The sequence below is a fragment of the Triticum urartu genome, chromosome 2 (assembly GCF_003073215.2).
Source record: "Triticum urartu cultivar G1812 chromosome 2, Tu2.1, whole genome shotgun sequence".
Lineage (NCBI taxonomy): Eukaryota > Viridiplantae > Streptophyta > Magnoliopsida > Poales > Poaceae > Triticum > Triticum urartu.
This window is the reverse complement of record NC_053023.1, coordinates 591274968-591290468: the sequence shown is the minus strand read 5'-3', so window position 1 is coordinate 591290468 and position 15501 is coordinate 591274968. Positions and strand designations below refer to the sequence as shown.

Here is a 15501-nt window from a genome sequence, read left to right as displayed (position 1 = left end):
ACCCAGCAGAACTCTTGGGGAACACTAGTAGTATGTACCTTGGCATGCAATAATTCTTCAAGGCTGTTGATACATTTGGTGTAATTAAGCTTGTTAGACCCGCCTGTCATATAAAACATAAGAACAGATGCATGACCACAAATGGTAAAAAAAAAAAAAAACTTACATTGCAGGGAGTAGGCAACACTAGAGACCAACCTAATATTTCAAGTTAGTGCAATGCTAGTCCAACAACTAATTTCTAAGATCCCCGGTAACAGCTGTAGCATTTTATATTAATCAAAAAAAAAATGTGCCAAGGCTGCCATTGCTGAGGTGATTGCTGGGGTTTCCCTCAACCTACCCTTGCAATCTTGCCTCACCATTCACCACAGCGGCTGATGCAGAGCTCGACCAATTGGCTGTCCATCCGACTTGTGGCTGGCAAAGCCGACAAGCATGTCATGGGCAGCAGCCTACCCCATTCTTTGTCGCTCCAGTATAGGCCTAGATCTTGGCAAACATTAACTGGGACCATTTTGCTCTGCAGAAAGTGTAGACCTTCTTCCGGCTCGCTCGCCATGGCAACACACGCATACAGGGCTTCCTATTCTGACAATGGTGGATTGGTTCAGCCTCCAGCCCTTTCGACACGGTGCCAGACAAGGTTCTTGTCCACGTCCTATTTAATTTGTTTCTGGCTTGGCATCTCAGCAGACAATCGGTCCTAGCCCGGTCTGGTGTGCTCTTTCACCGGTTCTGCGTCTTTTATGAGCAGTCCATAGCGCATCTGCACCATTCCATCCGCCACACCTTGGTCCTCCTTGCGCTCGGTGCTTCTGAAAAGCCAGAACCGATTAGTCTTCAATGGTGAGCATCTCACGCCACTCGCTGTTTGGAGGATGATCCTGGAGCACGCCGCCCTCTCGGATTTGCACTTCTCATATCGTCTCAGCAATGGCATGCTGGTCGAATGGCGCTCCCGTGTGTCTGGCATAAGTTCTCTTAGCTTGCCGCGTCGTAAATCTCCTTGTACATATCGAGTTTTTGTTCAATAAAATTTTCACTTCAGGTGGGGGGTTCCCCTACCATTGCTCGCTAAAAAGAGTCCCAGCAAACCAATAGCGTATCACAAGTGTCATGTGCCTTTGGCAATAGACATTGTAACAAGCAGGTAGAGGAACAAGAGAAGAGGCTTGCAGATCAGAAGGATTAAGACATAACAGCAAAAGGCGTCAAGGAGTGGCTATAACTGTGAGAAATATGCAACTTGTATTTCCATGAGACCATAAGCCAATATATATATATACACACACACACACGTACAGGTGGCAAATATGCAGAAAAACTCTTATATATAATAGGGATCACGTAGCTAATCATGTACAGGTGTGGTAGATATGCAAAAAATCTCTTATAAGTATATAATAGGGATTATGTAGTTAATATCTGGAAAAACATATACAACTCTAAAACCCACAACCCCCAAACTTGTGGTGGATCAACACCACCTAATTTGGACAGGTAAAAGCTGTGTTGTGCTCTAGTTTGGGTCTTCAAGAAGAAATCCATCAACTGAAGCTGGGAAAACACATACTAAAGAGCGCAATCACTTGATCCTGCACGGGACCGCATGAAGCATCAGCTCCATATGCTTGGTAAGCTCACGCTTCATAGGGTCGCGCGCAATGTTGATAACACATGTATTGTCAGACAAAGAGAAGTTGGTGTAGTTACAGAAACACCAAAATCCTCGGACAACCACTGTAGCCAAGTCAGTACTACTGTCAAGAGAATCATAGCTCGCAATTCGCCTCTACACTCGAACAGGAAACTACAGTATGTTTCTTTGTCTTCCAGGCAATGAGCAAGCAAAATGCGATTGGCAGCCCTTCGGATAGCTAATCCAAGTAGCATTTGAATAGCATGAAGCTTTAGCAAACTGGAGCATTGAAAGAAAAGATGCAAGAGAGATCTCGCAGAAATAAAAGGAGGTGACCATAGTGAACCTGAAGGGGAGTGCTGACTCAGAATGTGAACTTGATATGAAATATCTGGATGAATGACGGCTAGATAGACAAGACTGTCAACATGATGATGACAACGAGTTAGATTAGGAAAGGCTCACCTTAGAAGCTTGGAGGTGGACATTGAGCTCCATCGGTCTCAACAGTTAACGATGCACTCATCAGTAAGAGCAGCAAAAGGCTCACCAATAGAAGCTTGGGAGGTGGACAGTGAGCTCCATCGGAGTCAACCATTAACGTACATTCATTAGTAAGAAAAGCAAGAGGATCTTGGATGTACTTCTCTTGGGGCATGAATAAGCCATCAGAGATAGAAGAAACCTCAATCCAAGGAGGTAGCGAAGAGGACCAAGATCAAACATAAGAACTGCTCACTAAGACGAGCCTTCTTTCCTCTTGGGACATGAAGAAGCCATCGGAGGTAGAAAAAGCCTCGATCCAAGAGGCAACAAAGAGGACCAAGATCAGACACAAGAAACTGCTCACTAAGACGAGCCTTCTTTTCGCTTGGGATACGAAGAAGCCATCAGAGGTAGAAGAAACCTCAATCCAAGGAGGTAACGAAGAAAGTTCCAAGACCAGACATAAGAAACTGCTCACTAAGACAAGCCTTCTGCTTTCTTGGATATGAAGAAGTCACCGGAGGTAGAAGAAACCTCGATCCAAGGAGGTAGCAAAGAGCACCAAGATCAGACATAAGAAACTGCTAACTAAGACGAGCCTTCTTTTCTCTTGGGATATGGAGAAGCCACCGGAGGTAGATGAACCTTCAATCCAGGAAGGCAGCGAAGAGGACCAAAATCAGGCATAATAAAGTGCTCGCTAAGACAGGCCTTCTAAAAGGCAATGAACTCAAATTCATCTCCACTGATGATCATGCCATCAACATATAGAAGACTGACCTCAGGAAAAAAGGTAGACAAAAAGCAAGACTATTAACTAGGATTACACTAATTAAAACAATAATTATCCTATGCCAACATGACTACGAACTACTAAGTCCTAAGGTACACAAAAATGCTATTGAAGTGAAAACAGGATGTGCATTTCTGTTCAAGGAGATCCACATAACTATCTAGAAAATCTGGCCACATTTACGATGCGATAAATAATTCCTAGAGGAAAAAATAATGGCTCCAAATTTAATTGCAAATAAGAGAGAGCAATACTATGTCCTAACTCTCAGATAACACAAAAGGTGAGATCAAATATCACGATTGCAAGAGAATGTGGTTGGCCACCAAAGGTAATTAAAAAACCATAACTGTGAAATGTTTCCTGATAGGACTGACATTAGATTACAATTACCTTTTCCCATTACTGGTGAAGCAGTCATGCCAAAAATGCGAGGGGGCTTCACCATGTCATTATTGTAGAATTCCTGAAACAATGCTACAAATGTTTTTCAGACTGAACAGAGTTATCATGTAGAATTCATAAACAATGTTTCAGGTATATGATTTCCTGAAACAACGTTATTAATGTAGAATTCCTGAAACATGTTTTTCAGATTGCAAGTTCTGCCGTTCACTGAATTTGTTAAACAATACTCCTTGAAAGCCTGTCATTTTAGACATAGGTAGGGTCAAACTTTTGAAACTCTGACTACTATATTTAACAAAAAAAAATATTGGGAACAGATACTTGAAAACCATATGCCTACAACTGTCTCAAAAAGTATCTACAGAATATATAATTTGCTAGGTTCAATGGAAATATTGCAATGCAAACTAGTGGTGTGAGTGAGATTTAGATGGTGCAAATGTAAAGCCATATTGCAATGCAAAAGTGGCATCTTCTAGGAAACTAAAGGGGTAGTATTCAACACATATTAGCAGTCATTCAGCTTCTGCATTAATTAACTGCTTATTGTAATTAAAGTCAACTAGTTGTTCCAACTTCCAACTAGCAACGTGGTGAGACTGAATATCTGCATGACACTGACACTGTTTGATGATGAGATGACGACAAAGAAGCAGGAAACGAGTGGCCATCAGATTAATGGTCCATAATACAACCAAGCCAGCTCATGAGCGCTTCTTCTCTCCACCAGGTCGAAGCCAACCTCCCACGCCTCCCACCAGTCCGTCAGGTGCTGGTTGCACCGCTGCCTCGGGCCCTTCAACGTCGTGCACTTCCCTTCGGCTCCACCAAGGCTGATGCCCACATGGTGTTGGTCGACGTGTCGTCGTCCTCCAGGTCAGTCCTGCCGCCCTCACATCTCCAACAACCTCCCTTCCCACGATTCGTGATGCCTCCCTGCACCTAGACATCACCTCTTGGCTCAGATTGGGCCTACGGCGAGACAGCACCCTCCTACGTCGCCTCTCATTGGCTCCGCCGATTGGAGCTCCGGTGACCTCCATTGTCTGCAGGCCATCCCTGGTCGACGGCCTCCTCGCACCTTTTCCTCCTTGCTCATGTTGCACCTCTACAGCAAAGGACAACTCATAGGACTGCTCGCCTGTTGACTCACACGCTGCTCTCCCTACAATGCTTGCCTAGTGCTGTTGCATGGCCCGTACAGGGCCCCTTGGCAGATTAGTTTTCTTCACCAAAAAAATTAGAAAATGGCAGGTACAATGTCATCATCGGGTGTCCTTTCTCTCCCGCGCTATTCGATGATTCTTGATGGTGGTCATTTCATTGACTCGGTCTCGCACATGCACCAACCATCGGTGTTGGGTGCTCGTCAATAGTTATTGTTCTTTACTGCTCCTTGTCGGCATCTCACCTGCACAGCCTCTCCTACAGACATGATGACTCCTGCTTTATTGGCTCGTGTGTGCTTCCTAGCTTCCAGCTTTTTATTTTTCCGTTGTGTCCACCAAGTCCGCTGCTCTTCCATGTTTATCTGTCATGCTAGTTGTTAAAAGTATATGTGGATTGCCTAGCCCTTTCCATCAGTTCGGACTCTTGGTTGCGTTGGCTAGTGCATGAAGCTTAACATGGTATCAGGGCTAAGGTCTTGAGTTCAAGTCCTGGCTTTCACAATTTATCTAAAAATGTTGTCCCCCCTTTGTGTCCACATATAGGCCTCTTGGGCCATACCTCTGAGTCTATCCACGTGTTGACTTTCCACGTCACAGGTGTTGAAGTGTATATGTGGATTGCCTAGCCCTTTCCATCAGTTCGGAGTTTTGGACTAGTGGGAATTGCCTAGCCCTTTGTGTCCAAAAGCACCCCCTCTCACGTGTGACGCGAGAAATCAACACGTGAATAGACTCAGAGGTATGGCTCAAGAGGCCTATGGGGGCAGCAGCAATTTTTGAATAAATTGTGAAAGCCAGGACTTGAACTCAAGACCTTAGCTCTGAGAAGATGTTAAGCTTCATGCACGAGCCAACGCAACCAAAAGTCCGAACTAGTGGAAAGGGCTAGGCAATCCACATATGCACTTCAACACTAGTCACCAAACATTTATCTATCAGCCTTCTTTTCTGGTCCTTGTCCTTTTCTGTACACTTTGCAGCATTTCCGGTCCTGGTTGTATTCTATAGGACTTCTGTGGTCTCCATTTGCATTGTCATAAATGTATTCCCATTCTCTTGTCATCGAGATTCTTTCACCACCGGTTTCTTCGGCTACGATCTTTTGTGTAATGCTTCATTTCCTTGATGTGTCTGTCTTCTAGACCCATCTTCATTTGATACTTATCTTGTATCTTCTCGTGATGGGTTGTCTTCCTCTGATGCATCTTCTCGCTACCCTCCTTTGGCTCAAACCATTAGATTCCAAATAATATATATTCTTGTGTTATGCAATGCTCGTCATTGGGGGTGGGGGGGGGGGAGTTAGTACTAGTCTAGGTTCGTTTACCTATTCGTGTTAGTCTAGATTCTCTTCCTTGTACTCTATGCTTATTGTACTATATATTTGCCCCATGGGCTATGCAATACAATCAAGTTGCAACCATAACAAGATAGACAAGTGGTGAATAGAAGCCACATCAAGAAGAGTGCGAACATTGGTCATGTGGGCCACAGGAGCAAACATCTCGTTATAGTCATGACCATGCTCCTGTTGTAAGCCACGAGCCACAAGACAAACCTTGTAACGCTCAAGAGAACCATTAGAGCGAGCCTTAACCTTGTCGGCCCACTTGATGGGACAAACACGGGAGGAAGGGAAACAAGTAGGGCTATAAAAAAGGTTTGAGCTCCATGAACTATTCGAGTTCGACTCGCTTTCGGATCGGCTTGAGCTTGGCATGAGCACTAAATGAGCCGAGCTTGAGCTTCAGGTCAAGCTCACAAGCTTATCAAGCTAGAGCTTGAACAGTTCAACAAGGCTTGTTTGGAGGTAATTTTGCCTGAGCTGAGCTTGAGCCTACTCAAGCTTGGTTGAACTTAATCAATTTTTTTTATTTTTGTGAACATTATTTTGTTATAGTGCAAACTCACTTGATCGAGTCAAGCTCAAACCTACCCAAGCTTTGTTGTGCTCATTGTATTTTTATATGCGGGAACAGTGACGGTGCATAAACCTGTCAGTACCCTAGTAGGGTAGCAAACATGGCCGGGAGTACCAGACCTGACGACGCACGAAGAAATTACCTAGGTTCGGGCCTCCGGGAAGGAGTAACACCCTACATCCTGTTTGTGTTTGTATTCATGGTGGGATACCTCATGCGAGGGTTACAATGAGGGGTGGAGTATGAGTCTACCAAGAGTATTGTTCTACGAATGTAGATTGGAATGAAAGCCCCTTAGGCCCCACCTTTTACATGAGGTGATCCAATCTGGCCGCCGTCATATTGACTTGGGGACCAAGATAGTCTCTAGATGCATATTTGATCCTCCAGGCTCCTTATTGCCAGATCGTTGGTGGGCCTCCTGGGCCCCGTGGCAGGCCTGTTGTTGAGCTCCCCTTCGAGAAGCCACCCCTGGTGTATTATACCATCAGTAGTCTTCAGGAAAGAGAAACCCAGGCGAGCTCCTTGTCTCTTTGCTGGTTATCAAGGCTTGTCCTTCGGTGGCTCGGCCTTGAAGGACCCTTTGGGCCTGCCCATCACGAGACTTTTGAGATGCCATCTTTGTTGATGGGGGCGAATAGCGAGGGCTCCAGGAGTTCGGAGCTCTTCGTCAAAACTTGCGCCTAGCCGAGGCCTCGGGCTTAACTCTATTTGTGGGGCTTGTCTGAGCTGGTGCAACCTCAAGGTGTTGTAGCATGGGGATTCCTTGGAAGTCGCGGCTTCGCAAACTGATGTTTAACGTCAGGCCTTATGTGAATGGGAACATCACGAGCCAGCCCCGGCTTGTCTTGACATATTAGTAAGGGGGGTCGTTGAGGCACCCATCGGTTTCGCATCGAAATGATGATAGTGCCTGGATCCCCGTGCCCACATCTGTGAATGGGAAACTGCTAAGGACGTGGGACATGTGGCATGCCGCAGAACCCTTCGATTCGGTTCACTATGATGGGTAGAGGAAGGGGAAAAGAGGGTAATTTCCTCCTCCTTCCTCCTCCACTTCCAATCTCACCCTTCTTCCTGCCTTCTCCATTGCTACACACCCACAACTCACGCCTTTCGCCCCTTTCCTCGAACCCAGAGAGATGGCCAAAGGCTGGTCCGGTAGCAGTTGAACACGCGCTTAGAGCACGGTCCAGGCGGTCCCATGGAGCTCCACTTGTGGGTCCGATCACGGTCGAACACACGCTCAGAGCGCACTATTGAGACTCCCATGGAGCTCAGCGTTCACCTCCATGCTACTAATGGTGACTCATTGTCCAATCAGATGTCTTATCGTCATCCTGTTGGGAGTCTTATCTATCTAGTTGTCACTCGTCCGGATATCTCTTATCCAGTCCATATTTTGAGTTAGTTTGTCTCTGCTCCCACTTCGGTTCACTTAGTCACCTCCTTTGTGTTCTCCGATATCTTTGTGGCACGATCTCTCACCGTCTGTTCTTTCCCTGCTCCGGTTCATTACAGTTTTAGACCTATTCAGATGCTACGTGGGCTAGGCTCGGATCACCCGTTCACTTTCTGCTTACTGTGTTTTCTTCGTGGTTCTCTCATTGTCGTGAAGACAACGAAACAAACTGCAGTTTCCCATTCGAGTGCAAAGGCTGAGTTATGGCTCTTTTGACAATAAAGGTGACTCGGGCATGGTGGTTACTTCAGGAGTTTGGTGTTTCTGTCACTACACATACTCTGCTCTACACCCACTTTGGTTTTCTCTGACAATACACGCGCTATTAGCATTGCGCGCGACCCTGTGAAGCACGAGTTCACCAAGCATATTGGTGTTGATGCTTCTTTCGTGCGCACTGGTGTGCAGGATCAGGTTATTGCTCTTTAGTATGTGCCTTCCAAGTTACAGTTGGCGGATTTTTTATGAAGGCCCAGACTAGAGCACAACATGGCTTCTATCTCTCCAAACTCGGTGTTGTTGATCCACCATAAGTTTGAGGAGGGGTGTTAAGTTATATATTTAGCCATGTACTTGTATTTTCCCTGTTCTGTAGCGGGTTTTCTGCTTATTGTATCGCACCTGTACATGTATATATACTGGCCTAGGGCCACCTAGAAATACAAGTTGTGTATTTCCTAACAATGATAAGAGTATAGCCACCTTGTACTCCCTCCGTCCCATAATGTAAGACGTTTTTGACCTTATGACAGTAAACAACGACAACATCATCAGCAACCTTGGCAGCAACAATCTAATGCCGAGTGGCACCCGGGACAAGAGTTGATAGCGTAGGCTCGACAGGAGCAACATGGCACAACGGACAGGAGACCTCACCGAAGAGAACACCCAAGAGACAAAGACCACATAAGTGAATGCGCATGCGGGCGACGAACTCTGTGGTAGTTAACTCTTCGAAAGTCATCGGGCAATAAGGGGTGGGAATGAAGTCTTATGACGAAGACATTGCAATTTTTCTAGAATAGAGCAAACTGGCTCAACTCGATCTGAGAATGTGAGACATGTAGTGGGGCTCGCTTGGCCACAGGATAGGAGGAGTTACGCGGGTGGGAAGGAAGGGCAACAGTGGCCGGTGAGGCTACAATGTGAGCAACGACCTGGTTGATAGACAGAGATGACCCAAGAATCACGACGGTCGTGCGAGGGTGAGCGGAGTCAGTGGCACAGGCCAGGTCAAGGAGGATGTTGAGGGCTTCAAGGAGACAATTGCATCCGCTGGTCTGAAGGCGGGAACGGCCTAGAATCGACAATGATGGCGCAACCTAAGGGAGGAGTCCTGATCTGCTGCACGCCCTAGAAGGCAAGCAAACAACAGGAGGCTTGATTTGGATGAGGTGCGAGCTAGGCAAGGTGATACTGGTGATGCCTTCATCTACAACTAGGATGTCCCCTTCCTAGAGTGATATGGAAAGCAACGATGACGAGGTGGAGATCAGACGAAATTGATAAGAGAATAGAGAAAAAGGCTGAAACTGATCAAAGTACGAGTTGCGGCCGCAGAGAAAAAACTCTAGGCCTTGATACCATGCGGGAAATATGCAACGTATATTCCCATGAGACCATAGGCTATATAAGCACGCATATGTGTGGTACAATATGTACAAACCTCCATATATAACAGGATATTACATGGCTAATATATGCAAGTCTAATATGTGTAACTTGCTACGCATACTCTCGTAGTTACATGAATGTTGGTGCTTCTTTGAGTGGAGGAATCTCTCTAGGAATTTTGGAGGATTTCAATCCATAGGAACCTCATATGGATTGCATCCCTACGCCCCGATTTCATAGGATTTCGAGCAAAAGGATATATCTGGTTAAAAATTTCCTTTGTACCTTGCATGCACCTTCTCTCAATATTCTCACAAGATACCTATGGAACATTCAAAGAGTATGATGCAAATTCCTATGCTTCGACTTCCTATAGGATTCAAGAAGTCATGACACTCTAATCCTATGTCTTCCCTATACTTGTCTTTTGAGAACCATGCGATCCAAAGAGGAACATTCCTTTATTATGTATTTCTAATCATTCAACGAGTATGTGTTATGCGTGTATTGTTGGAGATATATGCAAGAGTTAATCATAATGATGATTATAATTTTGTGAGTTCATGATTCAATGCACAACATGTTCTTTGAACAATATCAGTAAGACGAGTCGTTCTACCATATGCATGTACTGTATATGTCGTATACATGCCTAGGTATATGCAAGCCCTAGGGCCCATGGAGCTCACCAACCTAGTTGGGATATGTTCCTAGTTCCTACAAGGAAGCCTTGCGGGTACTTGGAAAGAGACCACGAGTCCTACTCATGAATAGTCTAGAATCCTACTTATGCATGGAGGGGGATGCCTACTAGGAGATGAGGCCACCGCCATACCATAGGTATATAAAGGAGGCCAAGGCCACAAAAGAGGAGCAACTTGATCATTTCCACAAGAGACAGAAACCCTAGAGATCTAGAGTCATTACCTAGTTCGTCCATAGTAGTCATCGAGTTGCATATCAACTCGACAGATTCCCTCATTGTAACAGCAATTGTACTCCCATCTCGAGATATAATCCAAGCAAAGCAAGAGTAGGGCCATTAACCGTCTCGAGAGGGGTTGAACATAGGCAAATCATTGTCTAGTGATCCCAGGTGGCCCAAGCGTAACTCCGCGGCCAAACAAATCATGTACAAACATCGTATTGTTGTGAGGCATCAGCATAATTATCCTTGAATAGTATGGATGACAAGTATTCAACTTGTTTGTGTTATCTTAATAATTATAGTTTTAAAGTGATCCTTAGTTGGTAAACATACAATGACACATATGTCGACCAACATATATATTGGTTGATGACCAAATATATGGAGATATCGAACCAGTAACATAGACATGTTATTTTCATTTAATTCTCCATTTATTAGAAAAACTTGACCTACACGCATGAATTCTCCCATCAGCATGCACCAAACAATTTAAACTCCAATAGTGTTTTATTAACAACGGTGGCATGTGGGTGTACTCCCTCCGGTCCTTTTTACTTTGCATATTATAATTCTCTGGAGTCAAACTTCACAAAGTTTGACTGTATTTATATGAAAAAATATCAACATCGGCCATGCTAAAGTTATATAATATGTAACTTTAAGTCATGACACATCTAGTGGTATTGATTTCAGATTGTGAATGTTGGCACTTTTTTCTATAAAGTTGGTCAAACTTTACGAGGCTTGACTTCAGTCAAATCTTATATGCAAACTAAAAAGGACCGGAGGGAGTAGTTTTATTGAGACGAGTTCAAGTGCAAAGAAAATTCAATGATGCAATGCTACCATTGGGTGGTCAAGAAATGACAAACCTAATTATTCCATCATATGAAGATAGTCTGTGCATTGCAAATTGTACTGCAGGAAGAAGATCTTGACACTACCTTCATAATTTGTGCATATGGATGCCGCTTGTGTGCTTGTGCGTGATGGCATTCATCGAATATCAGAAGTGCAATTGAGTCCATCTTGATGAAACAATGCCGCAAACTATGCAACAAAATCTGGGGAGTCATTACAAGAACCTGCAGTGGCATAGAAAGTGATGCAAATTAGGTGCAAAACTATGCACATAGAACAAAACTCTATCATATTTTGACAAAAATGGATGTGCAGATTATTAGACTGACGGGTCTGTTGTTTACATGTACGCAGAATTAAAGACCTCTAATTCACAAGAAATTACACGGGTGTGTTCATTTATCTCTGGGTGAAAGTTAGCTAAGTACTCAGGCGTCATAAACTAATTTATGATAAGGCAAATAGCCCCTTACAACATTTTCCAAGCTGGAATATCATTGTGATTGACCTGCAAGGAGAATGTCGAGCAAACCTTACCTCGGATTCCCCCATCTCTGTCTCCCAGTCCTCATGATTTCTTGGGTTTTTACCATCCCCATAGTAACTTTGAACTCTGAAATTGGTGGAATTAGCAATCACCGTCGCTTGCTGTAAAAAAGGAGAGCGGTTTTGTTTTCAGAGAAGAAGAGCACTAATTAAACATGTACAGTTGTGCTCAGTCTGGAAAATGCAGTTATAACCTCGAGAGAAATTATGCAGTCGAGTGCCCAATTACATAACTTATCCTAAAAATGTGATGTGTGCAAAGTTAGACAGTAATCAACCTGGAGAACAAGGGGGACTGTTGGGGCGAGGAAGATGCAGACATCACGTCTGGGTTTGCGAATGAGATGGCCAAGTTCGTAAATGAGCAGCACGGCTATATGGGTCTTCCCGCATCCCGTGCCTAGGTACACTATGATGTTCTCCTCGAGAGCCCTCTTGCAGAGATCCAGCTGATACCTAAAGCACAAGATATAATGTTGTTATCCAAAATCTGTATAATGAAACAGAGTAAGATATAATGTTGTTATCCAATCTGAGTAAAGTTTAATGACACAATGTAACCATTGATCAACAAAAGCTTTGCAACACACCGCCAATTGTTCGTCTCGTGACACTGACAAATAAAGGCGGAGTAGCAGAAAGTACAGCACTGGGGATTCTATCAAAGAAAAGGATGTCGCCAGACTAGGGATGCGAGGTACTGCAGAGACACCACGAAATCTCGGTCAATTATTAGTCCATTTATTCATCGGCATGTTCTTTTAGCAGGCGTCCTGCATTGTCAAGGTGTAACTGCGACAGGTTTGATGTGCCCCACCTACCGTTATCATAAAAACTGAAGAGCGACCACTGGGAAGATTGGCAGAGCTTTCCCAAAGCAAGTCTGCGACAGGATCGAATCGTATAGATTAAGAATGGGGATCGCTTTCCGAACAACTAGTCCACGGAGCATTAAACTGTGCACGCAGATAGCAATTAAACTGGAAGCAATTTAGAATTAATCACAACTGATGGGTCACTTAATCAGATAAATCGACACGAAATGGGGAAGAAATCGAAACAGTGGACTGCAGAGCACGAACTGCTAAATCTAACATTATCTATAATCAACAGCCAAAAACAACAAGCGCATCACGAAGCATTTGAAGCCCATCTAAAACCTCCAAGAGCTCCCAAATCAGCAACGGAGGCATGAACCAACCCCCAGAGCCGGAAATCTTCGGGAAACAAACAGGGGCGACTGACTCTGGTTCCGCTCGGAAGCCCCGCTGCTTGGCCCCAAAACAAATCCGAAGCATACGCGGCACCGCGGAAATGCAAAAAATGAGGTGGGGAACATAAGGAGGATGCGGGGGGTTAGGGCGCTTACTTGCGCGCGATCGTCCTCGGGTCCTTGGGCTTGCGCTCCCCCGCGCTCGCCGCCGCGGTCGAGATGTCGCCCATGGCGGAAGCTTCGCGCGGAAGCGAGGCTCCCTCTCCCTCTCCTCTTTCTCTCTCTTGTGTGCCCCGGGGCGCAACTGCTGGGCGCCGCGGAGGAGGCTGCAAAGCGGGGGGAGAAGGACTGCTCGGGGAGGACGAGGAGTCAGTCGGCGAGACGGAGATGGGAAAAACCGCACATGGTGATGAAGGCAAGGGGGCCGAGCGGGTCGTGTCGAGTCCAAAGGGGAAAGGGTGCTCGGGGAGCACGAGAGGGCGCAGCGGAAGCGTGGGACCCACGGGTCGAATCCGTGCTCGCTGACGGCTGGGGCCACAGGCACGATGGGACACAGGCAGGACGGAGACGAGACTGTCATTGGGCTCTCCTCGTCCTGTGCGTGCGGCACACACACGCAGGCAGGATCTAGCCCGTGGGCCGTGCGGGGGCGAGGAGTCATCTGGGCCCAGGTGATCAGCGTCATGCGTGCGGAGCCGCGGTAGAACAGTACAGGTCCAGCGGCTCGATGTTGCTGGCTTGAATGCGAGCAATTTTTTTAAGGAAACTTGAATGCGAGTAGATGGTTCTGTAACCTCTCTCAGTGATAAAGCATCCCCGATGCTCCGTACTGGGCAACCGCTGCAGCAGTTTACTGCTTCCTCTACCAGAGGGGATGTCAAAATTAAGTCAAATAATTCAAATGCTAAAGAGCACATATGTGTGTATGCCCACATTGCTAAGAAAATGCAATCATTTATTGATGGTATTTCTAAGAGCAACTTTAATGGGGCGATCTATTTTGTCCACCCGCGTTCATTTGGATCGGCGCAGACAAAGTGGCGGCCCAACGCGCCGACCCAAACTCAAATCGTGTCCGCCCGGCGTCCGCGTCTACCCATTTTTGGCCCAAAATTGCGCCTGGAATGCGCCGGCGCGGACGCGAAACGGACGTGCCGCGCGTCTCCTCGCCGTCCGCCGCGTCCCCACCTGGCGGCCACCCAACCGCCACCGGTCGTCTTATTTATGACGACCACTGACAGCGGGCCCACGCGTCAGCCAGTGCGCGCGTCCTTTTTTAACCACGCGTGCGGCGGGGTCGGCCTCATCCACTTCTCCCGTCTACATCTGGCCCCCACCACTTCCTTTGCTTCCTCGCCGGCGACCGCAAACCCTAGCGCACCATGGGCCTCTTCGGCAAAAGCAATGGCAAGGGGAAGGGCACCCCCGGCGCCTCGTCATCCCGTGCTCCCCCTCCCCCTCCCCCTCCACCGCCGGCGCGTTTTCGCCCTGGACGCCGGCGCCTGCACATCCCGGTGCACCAAGCGCGGTGGCACTGGGAGTACAGGCAGCCCCTCCCCTACCCGACGTGACGCTGCCGCACCATTGGCATTTGGATCCAAACCGGATCCCGGTGCCGGCGGTTCCGCGGACCCAGCGGGCGCACGACGACGAGGTGCGCCGGCGCCGCGCGCTGCTCACACCGGAGCAGCGTGGGCTGCCCAAGTATGCCGCCGACTCTCCTAACTGGAAGGCTTGGTTCGCCCTCGAACACGAGGAGCAACGGCGCTCGGGTGTCGACGTCGTCCCGCCGCCGTTTCCACCGCCGCCCCCGCAGGTAGAGCCGGAGGACATGGAGGCGGAGGCGGAGTACCAAGCCGCCCTCGAGGAGGGCCTACAGCACGCGCTGGAGGCTAGCCGCATAGAGGAGGAAGCGCACTGGGATGGGCTGGAGCAAGCCCTTGCCCTGTCGGCGGCGGGGGACTCCGTCCACACCCCACTCTTCGTGACGCCGCCTCCGCCGTCGCCGCCCGTACAGCCCAAGCCGGAGCCGGAGCTGTCGCGTAAGCGCTCCCCACCTCCACCCACTTGGCCGGAGGAGGCCTACTCGTGGACGGGCCAGTACCGCGAGTGGGTGAGCGCGCCTCCCGTCTACTTCGCCGCGACGCCGGAGGAAGAGGCGGCCCACCTCGAGCGATGGAAGGAGCACTGGCTCCGCCAGGAGCAGGGCGACGGCGAGGAGCAGATGCGCTACGAGGCCATGCTCCAACGCGACGCGGAGGCGCTCCGACTCGAGGAGGAGGAGGAGGAGGAGCGCGCGCGGCTTGTCGCAATGCCGCCGCCCCAGCAGACGCCGGAGGAGGCTGCCCTGGCAGCGTACCAGGCGGCGTTCGGGTGGGTTGGCCCTGCTCCGGTCTTCATCGACCTCACCGACGACGGCGACGTCGAGGGCAAGGGCAAGGGCAAGGCTGACGA

The 15501-nt window shown here is 47.7% G+C and overlaps 1 protein-coding gene across 6 annotated transcripts in view; it reads right to left on the bottom strand.

Moving 5' to 3' along the window:
* The window catches only part of LOC125538990 (endoribonuclease Dicer homolog 4), a 28339-nt gene extending 14864 nt beyond the window's left edge, over positions 1 to 13475 (bottom strand). The window contains exons 1-6 of one of the 6 annotated variants that reach the window (XM_048702327.1): positions 13204 to 13475; positions 12113 to 12290; positions 11826 to 11936; positions 11372 to 11512; positions 3315 to 3387; positions 39 to 103 (exon numbers count right to left, since the gene is read on the bottom strand). In XM_048702327.1, coding sequence (XP_048558284.1) covers positions 39 to 103; positions 3315 to 3387; positions 11372 to 11512; positions 11826 to 11936; positions 12113 to 12290; positions 13204 to 13277 — 642 coding nt within the window. In that variant the 5' untranslated portion in view covers positions 13278 to 13475. Of the gene's footprint in view, positions 1 to 38; positions 104 to 3314; positions 3399 to 10423; positions 11028 to 11299; positions 11318 to 11371; positions 11513 to 11825; positions 11937 to 12112; positions 12291 to 13203 lie in introns of those variants that run through there. The other 5 variants (XM_048702326.1, XM_048702328.1, XM_048702330.1 and 2 more) reach the window with 5 other exon arrangements.
* Between the last annotated feature and the right edge of the window lie 2026 nt (positions 13476 to 15501).